The sequence below is a fragment of the Aquarana catesbeiana genome, linkage group LG03, assembly GCF_042186555.1.
Source record: "Aquarana catesbeiana isolate 2022-GZ linkage group LG03, ASM4218655v1, whole genome shotgun sequence".
Classification (NCBI taxonomy): domain Eukaryota; kingdom Metazoa; phylum Chordata; class Amphibia; order Anura; family Ranidae; genus Aquarana; species Aquarana catesbeiana.
Window position 1 is genome coordinate 29,800,490 of NC_133326.1, and position 25,780 is coordinate 29,826,269.

The 25,780-nt window shown below is 42.8% G+C and overlaps 1 protein-coding gene across 2 annotated transcripts in view; it reads right to left on the reverse strand.

The window, feature by feature from the left end:
• The window catches only part of RGMA (repulsive guidance molecule BMP co-receptor a), a 91,630-nt gene extending 66,638 nt beyond the window's left edge, over positions 1 to 24,992 (reverse strand). The window contains exon 1 of one of the 2 annotated variants that reach the window (XM_073618406.1): positions 24,826 to 24,992. In XM_073618406.1, coding sequence (XP_073474507.1) covers positions 24,826 to 24,881 — 56 coding nt within the window. In that variant the 5' untranslated portion in view covers positions 24,882 to 24,992. The remainder of the gene's footprint in view (positions 1 to 24,825) is intronic. The other variant, XM_073618405.1, reaches the window with a different exon arrangement.
• Positions 24,993 to 25,780: the final 788 nt, after the last annotated feature.

Genomic DNA, 25,780 nt, shown 5'->3' on the forward strand with positions numbered 1-25,780 from the left:
GTTGACGCACTAGCGCGGTTCTAACCCCTTCTATTCATCTTGGAAAGGTATTTGAATGCACATGGTTTGAATATTTGATGCAAGTGCACACTTTGAAGATATATGTTTTTAATTACTAAAAAGAGTAATACACTTTAGTATTTTTTATTGCATTCTTTTTGGCATATGTGAATCCTCGGGGTGAAATGGCACCATAAAAGCACCTGAAGGACCGGGAGGTTTGGAGGCCAGGAGAGCTGTCCTAAGGGACAAAATTTACATGTGTGGCTAGACCCATTTTAGGATCAAATATTCTGGAGTGCGCATAGCAACTGGTGGTGGAATAAGGAGCACAAGGTGTATCAACTAACTGATAATATGACTGGATATGGGAGAGAGGATGTGTCATGTACCTGGGTGTCTTCAAACTGGGATGTTCCTGGTCCCACAGCTGGAGTCTTACCTGTTGTGCCACAGAAGAGCTCTGGAGTTATTGCAATGTTCTCCCAGCTTGATGCATTGCCTTGGACACACCAGCTTCACTTGCTGCCAGCTGCGGACAATGTAAAATTAAGCAGCCCGTAAATAGCAGCACTTCCTGTTACTCAGTGCCCATTTGTTTGGACTAGCTCCCTGGGTGTATTAATAGCGCTGTGGTTTTGACTACCGTGTATTGAACCTCTGCCCGAATTCTTGACCATTCTCCAGCCTGCTGATTTGGTACTTCAGCGCCAGCTCGTGTTTGACCTTCGCCTGCCTGACCATTCTTTGGATTTCGATTTTGTACTGCTTTGCCTGATCTGTTGCCAACTTGACCTGCTGCCTGACTACGTCTTCGTCTGAATCCTCAGCATACAAGCTCCACTTCGGACACTACCGACCACAGGTACCTTACAGCAGTGGTCATCAACCCTGTCCTCAGGGCCCACTAACAGGCCAGGTTTTATGTATTACCTTGGGGGAGATGCAGACTAGAATACTGCAATCACTGAGCAGCAAATGATATCACCTGTGATGTATTCCAGTTATCTTGCAAACCTGGCCTGTTAGTGGGCTCTGAGGACAGGGTTGATGACCACTGCCTTACAGGATGTGGATCAAGTTTCGAAGATACACGGGAGGACTCTTTGTTTGATGGACAATGAATCACTTTCATATAATTTAAATGTGCTGTATTTTATTCACATGGTGAGAATTTGGATTTGGTAGCAAATTTAAGAGTATATGCACACATTAGTTTGGATAGTTGTTTAAAGATGATCAAGTTTTATGTCATATTTATTCTATTTTTGGTTTATGTGGTTATTACACTGGTGATAGATACCATAATAGGGGGTAGCGCAGCACATATTTTATACACATCTTAACAACGAGGACATGATGTTGGCTTCTATACCGTTTTTTTGTCTAATTTATCTAGGAAAAATAAACCTGAACATATATTATCCGCTTTACATTGAAAGATTATGTTGCCATAAGCTCTTTATGCTGGTACACTGATGGAAGCTAATCCTGTTGTTGCTTATTCATTGCATTTGGATTAAATTTATTAGTAGGGATTTTAGCTATAAAGGGCTTAGTATAAGCTCTCCAGGTAGAAGATGGCCAAACCTTGAAACATTAGAGGATGGTTGTTTTCTCACTATCTTTAGAGGTCTACCAGGTTGGCTTCTTGCATAAGTATGAGAGCACGGCTCAACCAAGGGATAGCGTTCATGGCTTTGAAATGAAGGGGAGTCACAGAAACAAATCTGGAAAATCTCAGAGAAAACAGCAATGATTAACAAAGGTTTCCCTGACCAATATTTGGGTACTGTTGGTTGCCCATCAGCAGATCGGCCAACTGTCATCTTAAGTTATAACCTACACATTTAATACGATTTCCTAGAATGGTCACGTTGGAAGGCAACCGCAGAAATTTGTTGAATAATTGCTGTAAGGCCTGATGATTCACACCTATGCAGGTTACAGTTTGCATGTTGCAGGTGCATTTTGCATTTTTCAATACACGCTTTTGATCCTTCGAAGTCTATGGAACCAAAATCCAGGAAAAAGGCGCCGGCCCTTTCCATAAAATGCACAGATGTGAACTACATCCATAGCAAACCACATTAAATGAACTGTAGTGTGTTTCTGCAAAAACTGAAAATGCACTAAAAAAAATGCATAGGTGTGAACCAGGCCTATGATTGGTAGTAGTCATCACATTCATAACAGCTTTAAAAAAGGTCCTCTATCTAAAAGCTTAAAAAGGACCTCCAGGTATAAACATTTTATACATAGTATTAGTTACAATGGTCCAGCTTGGACCAATGTAACCATGTTTATACCATACTTGGCTGATGCCCCTTAAAGCTGGAAATCACTTAAGTAGACACTGTTATTCTAGTGATCTGTACTTGCTCTCTGTTCCTGTGCTGGGCGGATGCCTTGCTGCATTGTGAACACAGGAGGTTGGCCACTCAGCACGGGTGCCATATAGAGAGAGATTTGCATTACCTGAATGAACGCAATACGTTCCATGAATGGACAAGATGGACCTGACCTGATGGTGCCTGCCTAATTCCAGGCCCTATGCGATGTGGCAGCACCAGTTGCATGACACCAAAGAGCTTTTCAGTAGTCTGTAAGAGTGGAATCTTGACAACTGTAAGCGATGTATTTCTCCCACTGACCGCCAACGTAAGGGGCATTCTTCCCACTGACCGCCAACGTAATGGGCATTCTTCCCACTGACCGCCAACCTAAGGCGCAATCTCCCCACTGACCGCCAACCTAAGGCGCAATCTCCCCACTGACCGCCCACCTAAGGCGCAATCTCCCCACTGACCGCCCACCTAAGGCGCAATCTCCCCACTGACCGCCAACCTAAGGCGCAATCTCCCCACTGACCGCCAACCTAAGGCGCAATCTCCCCACTGACCGCCAACCTAAGGCGCAATCTCCCCACTGACCACCAATGTAAGGAACATTCTTCCACAATGATCTCCAATGTAAGGGGAGCATTTTCCCAGTGACCTCCAACGTAAGGGGCAATCTTCCCAAGGATCCCCAATGTAAGGGGCAATCTTCCCAATGATCCCCAATGTAAGGGGCAATCTTCCCAATGATCCCCAATGTAAGGGGCAATCTTCCCAATGATCCCCAATGTAAGGGGCAATCTTTCCAATGATCCCCAATGTAAGGGGCAATCTTTCCAATGATCCCCAATGTAAGGGGCAATCTTTCCAATGATCCCCAATGTAAGGGGCAATCTTTCCAATGATCCCCAATGTAAGGGGCAATCTTTCCAATGATCCCCAATGTAAGGGGCAATCTTTCCAATGATCCCCAATGTAAGGGGCAATATGAGACCTGAAAATTATTTCAAGGGTTCACCTGGGTAAAAAGTTGTATAGAAGCTGGTGTAAACCAAGTTCTATACATTCCCTGACTAGTTTTTCTCGAAAAGAATTACAGTCCACGGAGGATTTACACTATAAAAGCAGAACAAGTGCCGCTCGTCACATTTTGTATGATACTTGGCACTTCGGCTTCCTATGTTATTTTTTTTTATTCCTTTCTGAGCATTCCAGAAAGAGACTTGTATAGTTTTATAGACCTGAACCTGTTTGATGTGGGTTCATGTCAATGACACAGCAGATAAGATGGACTTTTACCCACAGCAATAAAAGGATCTTTTTTTTCAATAATTAATGACATTGTACACACACTTAAAGCAAATGGACTTGTAACCCAGAAGAGAAATGGTGAATGGATACTGACTAAGCTAAATAATATGTGAAGGAAAAGAGAATTATAAAACCAAAACAAACATTTACAACAAGAAGTATAGCTCAGTTTCTGAATTTAAGCAAAACCTTCTAGCCATTTTAAAACAGAAAGTCCATTGGAAAGCTGGTTATACACATACATTTCTTATGCTCAGCCTATGGGCTAGAAAATATTGAATAGTTTCCTCCATCCATGTTATGGGCCTGGCTATGGTATCCCGACAGCTAGCCCGGCCAGCTGTCAAAATACCTGAACAGTGGTATTAATTAGATGCCGACACCGTTCGGCCAACAATTTGTCCGCCTGTCTGCTCTAATTTTTCAATCCAGGGATGTTGGGTGGGAGGTTGCCAACAGGGCCACCTATTGAATTTCAGACGCTTTATCAAGAACTGGCTAAAATCTGCGCCTTGTATGGCCAGCTTAGGTGCAATTTGTCTGCTTTCACCTTTATAAACCGGAAAATCCTCTGCACCTTTCTAATTTAGTTTCACTCTATTATTAAAGCCTCCACTATTCCCTGCTCTAAAGCTCTTTCCCTTTCCTTTGTTGCTACTTCATTTGTCATTATGGGCACTTTTATTGAATAGGATACAGGCATGAAAATGGAGGACTAAGCCAACCTCGGTCTTCAACTACCCCTAAACAGGTCCTATGTGCACCTTTCCGATTTAGTTTCACTTTATTACTGAAGTCTGAGCTATGCCCTGCTCAAATTCCCTTTCCTTTGTTGGTACTTCATTGGCCATTATGGCCACTCTTATTTAAAAGTGTACAAGCCCAGTAATGGAGGACTAAGCCAGTGGATCCCAACCTTAGTCTTCAAGTACCCCCAACATGTCTTATGTGCACCTTTCTGATTTAGTTCCACTTTATTACTGAAGTCTTCTCAAATTCCTTATCTTTTGATTTGACTACAGTGGCCATAAAGGGCACTCCTAATAGGGTACAACCACGAGAATGTGGTTACCAACCTCAGTCCTCAAATACCCCGAACAGGTCGGTTTTCTGAATCTCCTTCACCTTGCACAGGTTCTTTAAAGCAATGTCAAGTACTTGGCATTTATAACAGCTATTTTATCCAAAGGGAAAGACCCAAAACATGGCCTTTTTGTGGTATTTGAGGAATGAGGTTGGGTAACACTGGTCAAAGCCATGAAGGGCAAGCTCCCCACTCAGAGAGGCACAAATAAGTGCCCCCCCACCCTAATTAAAGTGGTTGTAAAGCCTAAACATTTTTTACCTTAAAGCAGAGTTCCACCCAAAAATTGAACTTTTGCTTTAAGGAAGGTGACCCCTGACATGCCACATTTGGCATGTAATTTTTTTTTTTTGGGGGGGGGGGGGGGGGCAGCGGGTACCCTCTTTTCCCAGGGTCCCAGCTCCCACTTCCGCCCGGCGCACTGCGGCACCAGAAGGGAGATCCCCCCCTCGGCAATCATCTGGTACATGTCACAGGTCCCAGATGATTGCCCGGCCAGTCATGGCGCGGCTCGCACATGCGCAGTGGGTGCCGGGCTGCGAAGCCACAGCCGGGCGCCCACAGTTACAATGCCAGTGCCGCAGAGAGGAGGGGGTGATGAGCGGGGCTTCGTTTCCCCGCATCGCTGGATCCCGGGACAGGTAATATCCTATTATTAAAAGTCAGCAGCTGCAGTATTAGTAGCTGCTGGCTTTTTTTTTTTTTTTAAAGCAGAACCCCGCTTTAATGCATTCCTTGTATTAAGGTAAAATATGTTCGGGTGTCAGTATCCCCCCTCACCCCCTTTTCTCTCCCCTCACTTCCGGTCTTGCTGGGGCACCGGGAGCCATTGGCTCCCACTGCTGTCAACCAAAGCCAGTGAAGAGGGAGCGGGGGGGGGGGGGAGATTACTCAGAAAAGAGGAAGTTTGCGGCCGCTCCATTGCACAAGCACTTTAATGGTCAGAACAGATACCTAGCAGTACTTGCTTTAGGTAGAACTTCATTTATAATATACACAACATACCTGGGCTCTCCTGAACTCCCCAGTGCTAAACAGAACACTCCATTGTAGGTCAATTGAAGGACAACACAAGAATAATCTAAGTGTTGACACACCACCACAAAGGAGCATTATTTTTTTATGCTGTTGGAACAAATATAACGTTAATACTGGCATTGATGGCAGAAGAAAGTCTTTGCTTACAGTGAGATAAAGAGAAATTGTAAGTTGGTTTACACAAAACAGTCACCGGAAAAACCTTTAGAAGCACACACGTAACGCAAGTGCAGCTTTCACAAGCTTAGAAGTGCTGGTAGTCCTGATTAGGGAAAAACACAGGCTTGGACTGAATGAAGAAAGCCCTGACTCCTGCCAATGCTGCCCAATCAACTGTGGCCAGGGCATTCCCAGCTCCATTTTTTTTTTTGGGGGGGGGGGGGGGGGGGGGGGCGGCAAACAAGTCCCTCACACCTGCTCGTCCCGCAATTACCCCATTCAGGCCGCGGGTGGCTGTCACCCGAAATCAGCTGACAGTGGTCTAAAGTCCGCTGTTGACAGACATCATAAAGCTACTCCAGGCTTTGGAAGGAATCTGACAATGTCGGGATCCACCCAGATTCCGGACTGGCAGCTGGCCCAGCCTCACAGTGCACTGAGAGCTTAAGCCAGTCGCTCCCGCCCTCTCCACAGCTCGACACTCCAGTGAGTGCTGGAGGAATAGAGCAATCATTGCTCTCTGCTCAGAGTTCACTCGAGGACTGAGCGATCATCTGTCATTCAATCGCTCAGTTCTCAGGCTTAGAGCCGGCAGGAGGCAGCTTTAGCAATGAACAGATGATGCAGCAGGTAGGTATGTTGGTTTTGTTATATTTCCGCACGTCTCCTTTAAGGATCGGTAAGCTGCAACATATTCATTTTTTGTTTTTTGGGTTTAACATCAATTTAGGTTGCATTCACATCTGCGATTCGGGAGTGTGTGAAGATGCATGTTACTGTGCCTGTTCTTGGAACAGGTGTAAAATGTGCGCCCCACTTGAGGTGCCATTAATTCTTAATTGCTTCCAGAATGCTGCCAGCTGATGTGCATTTTTGCATGCTGCAAACGCGCAAAAATGCACAGTGAAAAAAAAAGTAAAGCTTAACGCTGAAAAGGTGTGAGACCTTCTTTGATGCTTTTGTAATTGCATAGGGCAGCCTATTCAAATGAACAGGTTGCCCTATGTGTGATGTGCACAAAAACATGCGTTTGGGCTACACTAGAGGTGAATGGAGCCTTCATGAGGAATATTCCGGTTTTCAATTTGTGCTGGATTTGCCTTTCACTAATAGCAACAATACCAACCCTGAATGATACAGAAAAGTAGAAGATAAAGACCCGACTAACATACAGTACATACATATCATATATATATACACACACACACACACACACACACACACACATATACATACATACATATATATATATATATATATATATATATATATATATATATATATATATATATATATATATATATATATATATATATATATATATATATATATACACATACATACATACACACACACACACAAATATGATTTACCCCCCCTTCATGACCAGGCCATCTTTTTCATACGGCACTGCATTAATTGACATTTGCTCGGTCATGCAATGCTGTACTAAAATGAAATGTACAGTATCTCACAAAAGTGAGTACACCCCTCACATTTTTGTAAATATTTTATTATACCTTTTCATGTGACAACACTGAAGAAATGACACTTTGCTACAATGTAAAGTAGTGAGTGTACAGCTTGTATAACAGTGTAAATTTGCTGTCCCCGCAAAACAACAACACACAGCCATTAATGTCTAAACCGCTGGCAACAAAAGTCAGTACACCCCTAAGTGAAAATGTCCAAATTGGGCCCAATTAGCCATTTTCCCTCCCCGGTGTCATGTGACTCGTTAATGTTACAAGGTCTCTGGTGTCAATGGGGAGCAGGCGTGTTAAATTTGGTGTTATCGCTCTCACTCTCTCATACTGGTCACTGGAACTTCAACATGGCATCTCATGAGAAAGAATTCACTGAGGATTTGAAAAAAAGAATTGTTGCTCTACATAAAGATGGCCTAGGCTATAAGAAGATTGCCAAAAAAAGGAAAAGGATTTCCCCAAGTGGGGTTTTTAGGCCGCTGCCTAAAAACCCCACTTGGGGAAATCCTTTTCCTTTTTTTGTTTTCATTACCAGGGGTGAGCAGCACTCCTTCTTTCCTCCCCCATTTGTGTGTTTTTTCTTTGCTATAAGAAGATTGCCAAGACCCTGAAACTGAGCTGCAGCACGGTGGCCAAGACCATACAGCGGTTTAACAGGACAGGTTCCACTCAGAACAGGCCTCGCCATGGTCGGCCAAAGAAGTTGAGAGCACGTGCTCAGCGTCATATCCAGAGGTTGTTTTTGGGATATGGATGTATGAGTTGCTGCAGAGGTTGAAGGGTTGGGGGTCAGCCTGTCAGTGCTCAGACCATACGCCGCACACTGCATCAAATTGGTTTGCATGGCTGTCGTCCCGGAAGGAAGCCTCTTCTAAAGATGGTGCACAAGAGAGCCCACAAACAGTTTGCTGAAGACAAGCAGACTAAGAACATGGATTACTGAAACCATGTCCTGTGGTCTGATGAGACCAAGATAAACTTATTTGGTTCAGATGGTGTCAAGCGTGTGTGGCGGCAACCAGGTGAGGAGTACAAAGACAAGTGTGTCTTGCCTACAGTCAAGCATGGTGGTGGGAGTGTCATGGTCTGGGGCTGCATGAGTGCTGCTGGCACTGGGGAGCTACAGTTCATTGAAGGAACCATGAATGCCAACATGTACTGTGACATACTGAAGCAGAGCATGATCCCCTCACTTCAGAGACTGGGCCGCAGGGCAGTATTCCAACATAATAACGACCCCAAACACACCTCCAAGACAACCACTGCCTTGCTAAAGAAGCTGAGGGTAAAGGTGATGGACTGGCCAAGCATGTCTCCAGACCTAAACCCTATTGAGCATCTGTGGGGCATCCTCACACAGAAGGTGGAAGAGCGTCTAACATCGACCAGCTCTCTGATGTCATCATGGAGGAGTGGAAGAGGACTTCAGTGGCAACCTGTGAAGCTCTGGTGAACTCCATGCCCAAGAGGGTTAAGGCAGTGCTGAAAAATAATGGTGGCCACACAAAATATTGACACTTTGGGCCCGATTTGGACATTTTCACTTAGGGGTGTACTCACTTTTATTGCCAGTGGTTTAGACATTAATGGCTGTGTGTTGAGTTATTTTGAGGGGACAGCAAATTTACACTGTTATACAAGCTGTACACTCACTACTTTACATTGTAGCAAAGTGTCATTTCTTCAGTGTTCTCACATAAAAAGATATAATAAAATATTTACAAAAAAGTGAGGGGTGTACATTTTTGTGAGATACTGTTTTTCACTATAATCAAAAAAGAACAATATCTATCTATCTATATATATCTATATATAGTGATTCTACACAGAATGGTGGCCCTGTAGCAGTAATCTGTTATAGGGTGTTCATTAAGGATGGATAGATCTATCTATTGAGAGATTGATAAAGTTTTAAGTAGTATGCCAATGATGGATGTGCAAAGTGATGACGAAAGTACAACCTTGCTGAAATACTACAGCGAATAAATAATTTAAAATGGCGATCGGTCGCCTGTCCAGCATCTTTGGTTTGCTATATACATCTCCTCAAAGCAAAAGAAAAGTTTTAATGATGCAGAGGAACGCAAGGTGGCCATAAGGCAGTTCATGTTTATTTCACAAGAGTGCTCTACATGCCAGACATTTGGGATCTTGTAGAATCTGCACCCTGGTGATTTTTCCATGATTACGGAATGCTGTTTCACCTTGATTCACACTTCGGTATTTGGCAGAAAGCAGCGGTCAGCGGTGCCAGAAAAGTGGAGATCACACCCTTATATGTGCATGAAAAGACATCTGAAGCTCAAATCACGATGCAGATTTGTATGGAGACAGCGACTGTTCCCGATTCATACTGACCGGCTTACGCTAGATGGAGCAGTTGTTATACAGCTTAGAATACACAAGAGGTTGTATCGGCAGCACTGCATTTAACTCTGTGCACACCCAAGAACATGGCTAGGTAGGCACAACATCCGAATGTGCCTGAAAGTGTCCACCAATTTCCTTACAAAAATAAAGAACTGCTCATAGACCAAGTGACATGAATCTCTGGAAAAAAAAAAAAAAAAAAAAAAAAACATTTATATTCAAGTATGTATTCCTAACTCAAAAAAGTCCCTTCTTTTGCGCTCAGCCTCCTCCAATCTTTTTTTGCTGCTGTGATCCGATCTCCTGTTAAAGGGTGGCTACAGTCTCTCTCTATAGTCTCACTGTATGTAGGAATGTAGCCACCCTCTCTTGTTTACCCCTAAAATGGACTATGGATATAGGATGTGTAGTGTGCATAGAGCAGAGCACATGACCACAACTAACATGCACTGATCACTCCAAACAAATGGAAGGGAGTTGGAAAAGGAGACATTCCAGGAGCTGGTCAGAGACTGCAGAAACGATACTAGAGATGGTCAGAGACTGCAGACACGATACTGGAGATGGTCAGAGACTGCAGACACGATACTGGAGATGGTCAGAGACTGCAGACACGATACTGGAGATGGTCAGAGACTGCAGACACGATACTGGAGATGGTCAGAGACTGCAGACACGATACTGGAGATGGTCAGAGACTGCAGACACGATACTGGAGATGGTCAGAGACTGCAGACACGATACTGGAGATGGTCAGAGACTGCAGACACGATACTGGAGATGGTCAGAGACTGCAGACACGATACTGGAGATGGTCAGAGACTGCAGACACGATACTGGAGATGGTCAGAGACTGCAGACACGATACTGGAGATGGTCAGAGACTGCAGACACGATACTGGAGATGGTCAGAGACTGCAGACACGATACTGGAGATGGTCAGAGACTGCAGACACGATACTGGAGATGGTCAGACTGCAGACACCAAACTAGAGATGGTCAGAGACTGCAGACACCAAACTAGAGATGGTCAGAGACTGCAGACACCATACTAGAGATGGTCAGAGACTGCAGACACCATACTAGAGATGGTCAGAGACTGCAGACACCATACTAGAGATGGTCAGAGACTGCAGACACCATACTGGAGATGGTCAGAGACGGCAGACACCATACTGGAGATGGTCAGAGACGGCAGACACCATACTGGAGATGGTCAGAGACGGCAGACACCATACTGGAGATGGTCAGAGACTGCAGACACCATACTGGAGATGGTCAGAGACTGCAGACACCATACTGGAGATGGTCAGAGACTGCAGACACCATACTGGAGATGGTCAGAGACTGCAGACACCATACTGGAGATGGTCAGAGACTGCAGACACCATACTGGAGATGGTCAGAGACTGCAGACACCATACTGGAGATGGTCAGAGACTGCAGACACCATACTGGAGATGGTCAGAGACTGCAGACACCATACTGGAGATGGTCAGAGACTGCAGACACCATACTGGAGATGGTCAGAGACTGCAGACACCATACTGGAGATGGTCAGAGACTGCAGACACCATACTGGAGATGGTCAGAGACTGCAGACACCATACTGGAGATGGTCAGAGACTGCAGACACCATACTGGAGATGGTCAGAGACTGCAGACACCATACTGGAGATGGTCAGAGACTGCAGACACCATACTGGAGATGGTCAGAGACTGCAGACACCATACTGGAGATGGTCAGAGACTGCAGACACCATACTGGAGATGGTCAGAGACTGCAGACACCATACTGGAGATGGTCAGAGACTGCAGACACCATACTGGAGATGGTCAGAGACTGCAGACACCATACTGGAGATGGTCAGAGACTGCAGACACCATACTGGAGATGGTCAGAGACTGCAGACACCATACTGGAGATGGTCAGAGACTGCAGACACCATACTGGAGATGGTCAGAGACTGCAGACACGATACAGGAGATGGTCAGAGACTACAGACACGATACAGGAGATGGTCAGAGACTGCAGACACGATACAGGAGATGGTCAGAGACTGCAGACACGATACAGGAGATGGTCAGAGACTGCAGACACGATACAGGAGATGGTCAGAGACTGCAGACACGATACAGGAGATGGTCAGAGACTGCAGACACGATACTGGAGATGGTCAGAGACTGCAGACACGATACTGGAGATGGTCAGAGACTGCAGACATGCTTTAGGAGTTGCTGGAGACCGGAGACATGCTTTAGGAGTCATAGACTGGAGACACATTAAATGAGACTGCTATAAATCGCTGCAATAATAGGGAAATAAGGAAACAAAGATTAGTGTCTGCAGGGGCCCCGAGAGCCACACAGGAAGTGACAAAGGGCCACTTGCAGCCCCTGAGACGTAGGTTGGGCACCAGGTATCTACACCTATAAAGTGGCTCTATGAGCTTTATTATTTTTGGTCTATTCCCTCCAAAACCAAATCAAAGAAAGAAAACTGGACTGTCTCTACAGCTATGAAGTGTGATCCATGAAGCAAGAAACTCAAAATGTGCAGAACATACCTACTTGATCCCTCACAAAGTCTGCTTAATCAAGGGCATACAGTATCTGGGCTCCAAAGTCAACGCATCCCTTAGGGCCCCGTCACACTATTGGGCACGCTTTTGTGTGTTGATGCATGGGCACCATAACAGAAGGTGAATTGGCATTAATTTGAAATGACACCGCAACGCATATACAAAGTGTAATGAAAAGCACTTCCCCCCTTTACTATAGTGTTGCATATGTCAAAAATCACGGAAGGTATGTCTTTACCTTTGTTGAGACTTCTGGAGGTCCCATTTGAAGTGAATTGGCTGCCTTAGTATAATGCATGAGAAAAACACACATAGTGCGAATGGGGCACTTAAAGCTGAACTCCGGACAGATATAAAAAAGACACAAGGTAATACAACTCTGCAATCACTAAATTAATCAATGTATTTTTTTTTTTTTTTTTAAGGGAAACCAGTGCAAGTACGTAAAATTCTGCAATGAGCCTCCTGCAGTCCCTGGGCTGGGCTGAAGTGTAACAAGAAGCAGCAAGCCAAATCAGTTTATCTGTACCAAGGAGCACCCTGATAGGAGGAAAAAGAAGAGTGACAGAGATGAACTCACTGTACTGCTTCTCCTTTCACTGAGCAGTCAGAGGCTGGGGGTGGGCTGAATGATGCTGGCCATCTGACTGAGGACATCTATTGGCAGAAAAATAATTTTGCGGGGGGGAGGGGCATCTATGAATTAAAGTGGTTGTAAACCCTTACATATACCCAGTGAAGTGACTGGCCTCAGGTGATACACAGAGATGACACAAATCCTCCTACAGAAGTTGTTGTACCCATTTATCTGAATTCTTCTCTTCTCTACAGCCAAAGTGCTGAATTATAAAGCTTGTCAGAGTTGAGAAAAAAAGGGGATGAGATCTGAAGTTACACTCTGCAGAGCTCAATAAGGAGAGCTCTGACAGCTGATTGGAGAAAAGGGACACCTCCCCCCTTCACACAGGAATGGAGCTGAGGCTGTCAAACACGGACTGTGTGCTGGAAATCCCTCCCTCATTACCTTTTTTCTCTTAGTGTCAGGAAAACTTGTCAGAAGTGGCTCATGAAGAACGAAGCTGCAGACAAAAGTGAAATTTTGTGCTCTTAATTGAGACAAGTACACACTATAGAGGGATAGGCTTTGTTCATACATTTCATTCTGAGGTTTACAACCACTTTAAAGCTAAATATTGCAGCATAAGCTTGTTCTTTGCTTTTAATGGGCCATTCATTTTCATTATGTTATTTCAGTATTGCCAACCTCTCGCAGCATTTTTTACTGACAAAACATGGAAAATCTACTGATGGAGCACTTTTTTTTTTTTTTTTTTTACTGACAACCTGAAAAATGACAGAACTCCTATTAAAAAGGAAGACAACCAATATTTAAACCATATAAAACACAATATGGCAACACTGACAATACCCATAACAAGTAATCTGCCTGCTTTACACTTAAAAAGTCATTGATATTTACAGACAGTTGTAAAGAAAAAAAAAAAAAAAAAAATCACAGATTTTTACACTGTCCCTAAATTTACTGACGGCTGGCAACCCTGTGTTACTTGTGGCTGGAGTTCTGCTTTAAAAAAATATATATATGTAAACCCTAACAACGAACTTCTCCTATTTCCTTCTTTAGTCAACTATATCATAGAAGTGTTCTTTTAGATAATTAAAAAAAAACAAAAAAAAAACTGTTGATCTTGCCTACAATCCATTTTTTTTTTACTTTTTAAAAGGTTTTCAAATTATCAACCCCTTCCCACCCAGCCACAGCACCCAGAGTATTTATGCCTGGGGTGCAGGAAAGATCAGGCGATCATGTGCCCAGTGGCAGCTGGTGCTCCATTTTGGGGGGCCAAATAAACAACCCCCCATGTTCAGGTGGTAAACCCCGCACTTACCCCATCTAGGTCACGGGCCTGCGTCTCCTCCTCGGCGGCTTCCCCTGCGTCTCCTCCACCTCGGCGGTCAATACGATCGATTCTCCTCTTAGCCAATCGGGTCTCAGGACCCACTTCCTGATTGGCTGGGAGGAGAATCCGGAAGACAATAGCAAATCTTAAATTCACTATAGTCACATAACTGCTTGGGCTCAGGGCACAGTGGTCTGCGCTCGAGCCCACCTTTTGTTTAAGCCAATTAGAGCCTCAGGCTCTAATCATGTGCTTAAAAAATAAACAACACCCCATTTAAATTCATGTGTCCGATGCCCTGCATGTAGATTAGGGGGGAGGTGCCCCTGCCCCCCCCCCCCATATGGACAGGCCGCCACTGCATGTGACCACTGTGATTGGATGCCACAATTGTCATATGTTCGGGGGCCGTTCCCGTCAGCTCCCAACCATCACTATAGACCAGGAGCTGTCTTTGAAACGCGCAGTGGGAGTGCTCTCAGCACAGAACTCTCGGCTGCACATAGAAGCACCTTTTCTGACACCATAAATTTGCTAGCACTTCTGCCTAGCAGCACTGGGGTCATTGGTTTGAATCCCAACCACAACTTTACCTACCTGGAGTTTGCATGGTCTTCCTGTGCTTGCGTGGGTTTCCTCCGGGTACACCGGATTTCTCCCACACTCCAAATACATGCTGTAGGTAAATGGCTCCTGTCTAAATTGGTCCTAATATCCGTATGTATTAATGTGAGTTAGGGACCTTAGATTGTAAGCTCCTTGAGGGTAGGGACTGATGTGAATGTACAATAGATATACTGTACGTAAAGAGCTGCGTAAATTGACAGAACTATATAAGTACCTATAATGAATACTGTAAATATGCATTATGTGGGCAGTAGCAGGTTACATTTTAAATAACCTAAACCTTAAAAATGTATTATTCCAGTACTATTCTTTGCACTGTTGTTGGAATATTAGAAACTTGTGTCTGTATCATATGATGTCATTGTATCAGAGGTGGAAGTATGAACCAGGCCACACAACTATTAATGGGAGTAAATGGCGATGTTTAAATCACTATATAATGAATGTGCTTTTCTCCAACATGGATAACGTGCCACAGCAGTGTCAATGGTAAGAAAATGTACCCAGAAGCAATTCTTGACAGCTGTAATGTGATTACAGCTTAGTATCAAATTAGTGGTCTTGGCCTGCTACTCTAATTGTGAAAAACTGCAAAACACACAATACAGCGAGCGGCAAACACAGGCAACTTGTTTCCAAACCATCCTTCAGAGATAGCTGCAGGAAAAATTCAACCAATAGCTGTCAACAAGAACCATACGCTAGCCTGTTCGAGGAAGATATGGGCTAAGGAGAGGTAACATGTGGCTCTCTGGGTTCTGTGGAACTACAAATCACGGCATGCTTTAATAGAACCAGAGCTTTTACAACAGCAGGAGGGACACCGATTGTCTACAGGTCCCCAATGATGTACATGAAAGTCTCTGAATCTGGCTATCATCTGGTTGGGCAATGGAAGAGTTGGACAATGGAAGCCAATAATTGTCAACAGGAATCGTATGCTAGCCTGTTGGAGGAAGACATGGGCTATCTAAAAGGCAACATGTGGCTCTATAGGTTCTGTGGAACTACAAATCTCAGCATGGTCTAATGGATAGAACCAGAGCTTCCACAACAGCAGGAGGGACACCGATTATCTACAGGTCCCCATTGATGTATATGAAAGTCTCTGGATCTGGCCATGATGTGGTTGGGCAATGGAGGCCAAGGGAAAAGTCGGACAATGGAAGTCAATAGCTGTCAACATGAATCATTTGCTAAACTGTTGGAGGAAGACATGGGCTACCTAGAGGCAACATGTGGCTCTCTGGTTCTGAGGAACTACAAAATATTAGCATGGTCTAAAAGAGCCAGTACTTCGACAACAGCAGGAGGGACACAGATTGTCTACAAGTCCCCACTGGAAAGTCTCTAGATCTGGCCATTATCTGGTTGGGCAATGAAAGGGTTGGGCAATGGACGCCAATAGCTGTCAACAGGAATGGCATGCTAGCCTGTTGGAGGAGCACATGGGTTACGTAGAAGCAACATTTGGGACTCGGTTCGGTGAAACTACAAACCAGAGCTTCCACAAAAGCAGGAGAGACACAGGTTGTCTACAGGTCCCCACTGACATACAGTACATGAAACATTGGATCCAGTCATTATCTGGTTGGGCAATGGAGGCCAAGGGAAGGGTTAGACAATGGAAGCCAACAGCTGTCAACAGGAATTGTATCCTAGCCTGTTGGAGGAAGACATGGGCAATGTAGAGGTAACAGGTGGCTTGCTGGGTTCCGAGTAACTACAAATCTCAGCATGATCTAATAGAACCAGAACTTCCACAACAGCAGGAGGGACACAGATAGTCTACAAGTCCATATAATATTATATATATATATATATATATATATATATATATATATATATATATATATATATATATATATATATATATATATATATATATATATATATATATATATATATATATACACACACATATATACACACACACACAAACAAACAGTCTCTGGATCTGACCATTATTTAGTTGGACAATGGAGGCCAACAGGAGGGGTCAGGCAATGGATCTCTGGGGAGAAGGCTGTAGGTGCTCTAGAAAACCAAATTTGATCACTACTGTCCTTGTGATAAGCCAGCATTAGTGTCCTCTTCTACAGTCATCAACAGGAAAGCCATCCAGGCATTCCAGTTTATATCCAAAGCTAAAAGTCTTCACAACATGCTCAGATTGTGCCACATCTACCTTTATTTGAAATCTGTAACCAGCTAGTTTTCTCGTTTTGCTGTTTTACAGTAACTATGTAGGGTAAGGAGCTCTACAATTAAACCCTATTGGGTGAAACGCATTAAGGGGTGGTCCTAGTGTGGGGACTGTTATAGTGGTTATTCTATGAAATAAACTTGGATTAGAGTGATGTCATCGGTGTGCAGTGGTCTCTCATTCCTGTACTGCGTTAAGAGCATGGAAGGCTCCCATGTTTCCCACCCAGCATTCAGGTGACAGTGAGGGGGTCCAGCAGAAATGAATGTGTCCTGTCATTGTTATGTAGGGTAGGTGCTTACCTAAATCAGGCCAGGGCAAATCTCAACCAGAAACAGAAGCCTGGTTGAAAAACCTAGGGAGTCGGCACTATGCAACCTGCCTGGAACTACAACGGGGTGCTGCTAGGTTCTAGGCCCAAGGGCCACGAAGGGAACCACCAAGAGCCATGAAAATTACATCCTATTCCACATATTCACCCCAAAGTTCAATGCGCTTGGCACATCATTTCTCAAGTTTCTTTAACTCTTCACAAAATATTCTGTCTGGTCACTGAAATACTGCGGACAGCTTAAAAGTCACTGGAGTAGTTGGTGCTACTACAGTGATAGCCGGAATCTCCTGGGTCCTGCTGGGGTTCTGTGCAAGCAGGCTTCCCCTCTGAATACTGACCACAGAGGCGAGTCGTTTGCTGGGGACTCCTGCCATTCATAAGCTGCCTTGTATTTTTTTAAAGGAGAGCAAGGCGTTCGCTGATTTAAAAGGACAAAGAGGAGGGGTGGTGACATCACAGTCTTCACTTTGTCTAATCACAGAACACCTTGCATTTCCAGAAAATAAAAGGCAGTCTTTAAAATGGTGGCAATGCCTTGCAAGCAGCCCCCTGTGGCGGGTATGCAGCGGGGAAGCTGCTCACCCAGAAGATTGTGGCTATCATTGTAGTAGTGCCAACTACTACAGCGATTGTCAGTTTCCCCAGTGGCTCATCAGCTATGAGATATCTACAGTATACTTACGCTGGGCCAAGTTAAACATGCAATATAGATCATACCTGGAGTTCAGCTTTAAAACAATTGTATTCTTATTTTTTTTTTTGAAAGGTCTCTCAAGCAATCAATATGTAATATACATTTCCAAATCTTCTCAGAATGTAACATAATGATGATCTAATGGCAGTTAATACTTATAGCCGATTACCTTTCCAGTAGTCCTATAGTAAAACTGCCAGCTGTTACTTAAGTCCCTAAAGTATACAGCCATTAAAACCTTTTAGCGTTAGGCATAGGTGAAAACAGTTAGAACCTCTGTCATTTTTTTACTGCTATCCAGGGAATGTTTCACTTTCTCACTTGCTGTCACAGTGACAAGAGAAAACCCTCCAATGGAGCCTTAGATAGCAATAAAAGCCCAACAGGAATTATAAATTTTCCCCAAAACTTAGAAAAAAAAAAAAAAGTTTTGGCTGTATTGACATCTTAAATTTAAAGGGCTCATGCACAAAGATGGTAAGAGGCACAAAAAATATGCTCTAGTGTAAAAATCAAGGTGACTTTAGGGAGCCATAGGTGGCTCATACAGGTGGTCACATAGGTGAATGGCTGTACTCAGGTAAAAAGCGACGCTTTCTCGGATCAGCATTTACAACGCACATGACGTATTTCCCGAATGCAAAGTTCTGCATTTGGGAAATACGTCATACACACATCAATACTGACGTATGGAAGAGGGCATTGCCTATCCCCATGCAAATACTGACATTGAGAAAGTGTGTACCTGCACAGGAATTTCTGGGATTCTCCAGCAGCCAATCAGGATGATGGGGGAAGCATGGGGAGATGAGAAATGTGTACCGTATCATGCCTGTTATTCAGTCTCACTATTTCCATACATTTTTTTGTTTAATGCAGGTTTATTCCAACCCATCACGTTTGGAGCATCATGATGAAGAGCAGAAGGACACAATGTTGAAACGACATCTATTTTTTAAAACCACATTTGCAATACCAAATCGATCGGTAATGAGCTTTTTGCATCAAAATCACCAACTTTCTAATAGGAAGCTGCATGGAGTCAGAAACTCGCTGCGGAGTGTCTGGACACTGCAGATCATCACTCAAAAGTAATCACACCCTGAGCGAGTTTTGTACTACATACTGGAACATTTATGTTATTAGGAATTCTAAAAAATAAGTTATTTTCCTTTTTTTGTCCTTTGAATACAATTGTGATTGAAGGTATTTTATAAATTATTAGATGATATAGTGAATACATTGATCTGTCAATCCATCCATCCATTTCTCTTTGCATCCAACAACCTGTCCATCTAACGATCTGTCTGTCTATCCATCTGTCCACCCATCAATCTCTCCATCACCGTATCTGTTTATCTATGTCTCTGTCCATCCATTCATCTATCTGTCCTCCCATCCATCTGTCTGTCCATCCAGCGATCCATTTGTCCACCTATATATCCATCCATATATGTCTATCTATCCATCTGCCCATCCATCCATCCATTTCTCCATCAATGTCTCTGTCCATCCATTTATCTATCTACCCATCTATCCATTATCCATATATTTCTCTTTGCATCCAACAATTTGTCCATCTATCTATCTGTCCAGACATCAATCCATCTCTCAAATCACTGTCCTCCCATCCATCTGTCCACCTATATATTAATCCATATGTCCATCCATTAGTCTATCTATCTAATAAATTTGCCAGTCAAGCCATCTATATGCCGGTCATCCATCCACCCACCCACAGATACCATCTATCCATCTGAATATCCTTTTATCTGTATAACCTATCTAGCCATCCATCCATATGAATACCTATCTATCCATCTATATATAACCTATCCATCTATCTATATGTATGTCCTATCTATCGGTTCATCCATCCATAGAGTCTATCTATCTATCCATCAACATTAAGCAACTTTTTATGTATCTACAGTTCGGCTCTTTGCAGCACAGCTGTTATGCAGTTGATCAGTTAACATTTTGTACAGAACTCCAGAGGCTGCATTCACTGGGAAAGATTAGCTTTACATATGCCTGCCAACGGTTTTTGGAGAACGTACAGGTTACAGATATCCTGATTCCTAACAAAACCAAAACTCACTAAGCTAAAGATACTGAGCATGCATTTGTTATCATATATACTGATTACTTCCAGTAGGTGGCAATATTAACCCTAACCTATGAAGTACAGCTTTGCCTTCATCATACAGAAGCTATTTACATGTCATCACTTCCATCACAAATCCTAAATATAAGGGTTCATTCCTAATTCAAGGATAGGGGCAGAGCCATGAAATGGATCTCTTTCTGACCCAGTTGCCAACTATGCGCCGGTTGCTTTATAACACAGATACAGCCTACATATATATATAGCAATTGATAGAAACGTACATATGGATGTCTCTGGCTGCTTAGTGCCACATATGGACACTATTGCTTAAATAGGATTTTGAAACAAGGGAATGGTTATTTTCTATTGTCTTTAAAAAAATAAAAATATTTATTTACATTAAAAATTATTTTGTAACACCACATGTTCCACTTGAATGCTTTCCCTGAATCCGTCTTTAGAAAACAATCAATACTGAGGCAGAATAGTTAACTAAATAAGAGAATCACTTTTTTTTTTTTTTTTTTTTTTTTTTAAGGATTGCAGAGCCATTAATTCTCAATCATGCAGGCTTGTTTCAGGCTTGTTATCCATCGTCAGTGCAAGATGTAGAATCCATGGCTTGTGAGAAGTGGGGCTTGAGAAACCGCTGACCAGGACTAGTTATCCTGTCTTGTTTCCCATAGAAATATAAACGGCTGTGTAGCTAGAATTTTGCAACGGTATGCGCACAGCTTGCACACTTTTCCTGAATCATTGGCATAGAGAAAACAATCAATTTTGAGGCAGTGCAATTAATTAACCATCCAGAATCGAATTAATCTAAATGACGCCACCTGCTAGTGCCCATTTCCTAGGGGAGCAAACAGACCAACAGTCTACCATATAAAACAACTGTTACAATTTTACAGTCCTTTCTTCAAAATGGGATATAGTGTCACTTATAATATTCTTCCTCGGGAATATGCATTATATTGTATATATATCAATGAACGATAAAAAAATATAAAAGATTTGCCAACAATCAATCATTTTCTTGTGCTATACGAGAGATCTGCCAAAAGCGAGTCATTTTATTATAGTGTATATGAAATTGGTTATCTCCCAGCATGCGCTGTGGCCAATTAATCATGAAACGGAGCGTTACACGGCTTGCCCATAACTTCTAAACTGTCTCCTTTCCTTAGAGAAAAGGACCAAAGACTTGTGATAACTAAAATGTCAAATGGAACATTGTGGGAGAGAAGGGCAATATACCTGTTAGAAGGAATGCCAAAAGAGAGGGGAAGACAGAGCGGGGTGGACACTGGTAGAAAAAGAGTACAAAGAGAGAGAAAGAGGGATAGAGAGCAGAAAAGAAAAGGAGAGCTAGACAGACAAAAAGGCAAAAGGGGGGGGGGAATCAAGGGGTGCATGAGAGAGAGAGAGAGAGAGAGAGAGAGAGAGAGAGAGAGAGAGAGAGAGAGAGAGAGAGAGAGAGAGAGAGAGAGAGAGAGGACTGAGGGAGTGTGTAAGGGACAATGGAAAGGGAAAGGAAGAGAAAGAAGAGGAGATAAAAAGGGCAAACGGGGTTATCAAGGGGTGCATATAGGAAAGAGAGATGACAGAGGGAGTGTATAAGGGATGAGGGAGAGGTAATAGAAAAAAAAGGAATAGATAAAAAGGGAAAGAAAAAGGGATAGAGAGAGCAGAAAAGAAGAGCTAGAAAGACCAAATTGGGGACCAAGGGGTGTATATAGGCAGGAGAGAGGAGGGGGGGGGGGTGAAGGGATAAGGGAGAGGAAAGGGGAGAGGGAAGGGAAGAGAAAGAAAATAAAATAATGGATAAGGGAGTGAAAAAGAGAAAGGCAGACAAAAAGAAGAAAAAATGAATGGGATAAGAAAGAGAAAGAAATATAAAAGCAGACAGAAAAAAAAAAAGATAAAAGAATGGATAAGAGGAGGGGAAAAAAGAAAGATGAAAAAGCAATGGGTAAGGGAGAGAAAGGTGTAGACAGCCAAAGAACAGGATGAAGAAAGAATAAGACAGAAAAAATGAGACAGACAGAAAAAATGTGAAAGGGGTAAAGAATAATGGAAGAAGAGATAAAGTTAAAGAGGAAAAAGAACAAATGAATAGCAAGAAAAAGGACAAGACAGAGGTAACATTAAGAAGCAGTTGAGTGGAACAGGAACAATCTGGAGATGTACACAACAAGCCTCAGCACATAGAACACACATGTGATATAATGTACATTTTCCAATTGATTTCACTATAAGAGAGGTAGGCTTGATTAGTGCTGCTCTTATTAAAGTTAGCCCTAGATAGATAATGCTGCACAGTACATCTATATTCCCCCTTTACTGTATGCTCAGTACACCATCATGTGTTATTTTTTTTTTTTACATATAAAGCACATGTTAACAAAAGAGCTGGTTAACTATACTGGAGAAAAGACAGGAAAATTACACAGAGATAAGACACTGGCAAACTACAGCCATGGCCGATGCGGATGTTGGGAGGAATACAAAGCAGCACTCTACAAAGACCATTCCAAACCATGACACCTGTGTGCTGGTGCCTGCATGCACATAAAATGATATATATAAAAAAAGAAAATATATTAAATTAAATAGGCTGGATCACATGCATTGTACTACTACCCTGTCTATGTACTGCGTTTACATGGTGAACATATAGACATTGTATTGCTTAACACAGAAAAGTGCCCAACAGCCAGCTGTGAGCCAAGCAAGACCAATGAATAACATATAGGAAGGCTTCTATGCTGAACATCATTCATTGTCTTGTTACAGAATATACTAGAAAGATAGCACATAAAACAGGTAAACATCAGTTAAACATGACAAACTCCAACAACAAATTTCTCTGATTTGCCTCCTTTTGATCCGTTATATGCACACCACAGCATTTGAAAGCATTTAATCTATCTGCTCCACAAGTGCAAAAAAGTAGCTGATCTAGAGCTGATAAATTCCTAAGCTCCCTGCCTCTGGACTGTTATCAGTTAGCACTGTTCCCTGCAAACCCCCTCCGGAAACCTCTGGACTGTTATCAGTGAGCATTGTCCCCTGCTACCTCCATGAACTACAAACCCCCCCCCCACTGTCCAGAAAGCTCTGGACTGATATCAGTTAGCAACCTCCATAGACTACAAAACACATCCCCCTTGCTATGGAAGAGAGAGAGTGGTGTCTTAGTCCCAGCACAGTATCATGTCCTCCTAACACGCTTTCTATCCTAGGGTGACCATGCTGCTCAGTAAGGTTGTCACCATGGGCAGGAAGTTAATGACAGGTTAAAATAAGAGAAAAAAAAAAAAGAAAACAAATGCATACACCACTACTATCAGTAAGCTGCATTACTGTCATTTTTTGGTCCGGATATGTTTTAACTTCCATTAAAATGGAGAATAGATGGGAACACAGATCACAATGTAGCTGATAAGATGTGGTCTCATTTAATACAGTACTCCAGTTTGATACATTGTAGCTGCTGCTATTATAATATTATCATTATTATTATTATTGTTAATACCAATCTCCTGAACAGTTATAAATGCATAGCTGCTGCTGTCATCATCATTACTACTATTAACAATAATTGATCTTCTGAACAGATACTAATGGAGAATAGATGGGAACACAGATCACAATATAGCTGATCAGAAGTGATCCCATTTAACACAGTACTCCAGTTTGATACATTGTAGCTGCTGCGATTATATTATTAATACTATTGGTAATACTAATCTTATTAACAGAAATAAATGCATAGCTGCTGCCATCATTATTATTAATAATCAATATTCTGAACAGGTATAGATACATGATAGCTGCTGTTATTATTTTTATTAAATTTTGATGAATCCTCTGAACAGATATAAACATAATAGCTGCTGTTATTTATTATTAATTTAATTATTTAGTATTATTTTTTTTATTATGATGATGAATCTTCTGAACATACATAAATATATATATATATCTGCTGTCATTTATTATTATTATTATTATTATTATTATTATTATTATTATGATGATGCATCTTCTGAACAGATATATATATATTAGCTGTTGTCATTTATTATTATTTTGTTTTATTATGATGAATCTTCTGAACAGATATATACATTATAGTGATTATTATTGATTATGAATCCTGTGAACAGATGTTACAAGCAGAGTTCCTGGTGAAGTATTATTGGAGATTCGGGTTATAGACACTCATCACCTGAACACATTACAAATCAAAGTTATTTTTAAAGCATAATATGTATTCAATGTAAATATAATATATAAATATAATAAGAGTTGGGAATAAAAGCCCCCCATGATCCCCCCATTACCCAGCAATCAGAACAAGGGACATTGCAGGAAAGTGAAATGAGCAGCGATGAGTATAGAAGGGTGGTACTCCCGGGTGAGGGTGCCCCCTGTGCGGTCCTCAGTCCGGGGTGGGAGGGAAGGGGTCCCCGGTGTGTAGAAGTTGATGAGATCGGAGGGTGTATGGGGGAGGGAGTAGTGATATATCAGTGGAAGGAAGGGGAGATCTCACTCACCTTGTCGGCTTCATGAGCCTTCCCGACCCGGGGGGTCCCCTCCTCCCATAGGACATGCGGCGCTCATATGGGGGGCTCTCTCCTTCCTCTCCCCCGCATGCTGCACCAACCCGGCGGACACGGAGACTGAGCGGAGAGCACCGAGCCGGAGAGGGAGGATCCGCCCACCGCCCCGCCCACCTACACTCTGATCGATCCACTCACTACAACATGCAGAGATGTATAGACAGAGCCACAGACACAGAGATATAAAGAGCAGACAGAGCCACAGACACAGAGATATAAAGAACAGACAGAGCCACAGACACAGAGATATAAAGAGCAGACAGAGCCACAGACACAGAGATATAAAGAACAGACAGAGCCACAGACACAGAGATATAAAGAGCAGACAGAGCCACAGACACAGAGATATAAAGAACAGACAGAGCCACAGACACAGAGATATAAAGAACAGACAGAGCCACAGACACAGAGATATATAGACAGAGCCACAGACACAGAGATATATAGACAGACAGAGCCACAGACACAGAGATATATAGACAGAGCCACAGACACAGAGATATATAGACAGAGCCACAGACACAGAGATATATAGACAGAGCCACAGACACAGAGATATATAGACAGAGCCACAGACACAGAGATATATAGACAGAGCCACAGACACAGAGATATATAGACAGAGCCACAGACACAGAGATATATAGAACAGACACAGACACGGACAGGGCTGGACTGGGACAAAAATTTGGCCCTGGACTTCACCCAGAGCGGCCCACTTTAATTTTGAAAACATGCACATAACCAGTATATAAAACCATACGCAATTGCGCAGTATGGATACTTATTGAGTTTGGGATGGATCTGAGGGAAGCGGTGCGGCCTTTGTATGGGGCATCAGAGCGACCTGGGGGAAAATTGACACCTTGCCCCCTGGTAGGGTGACCAC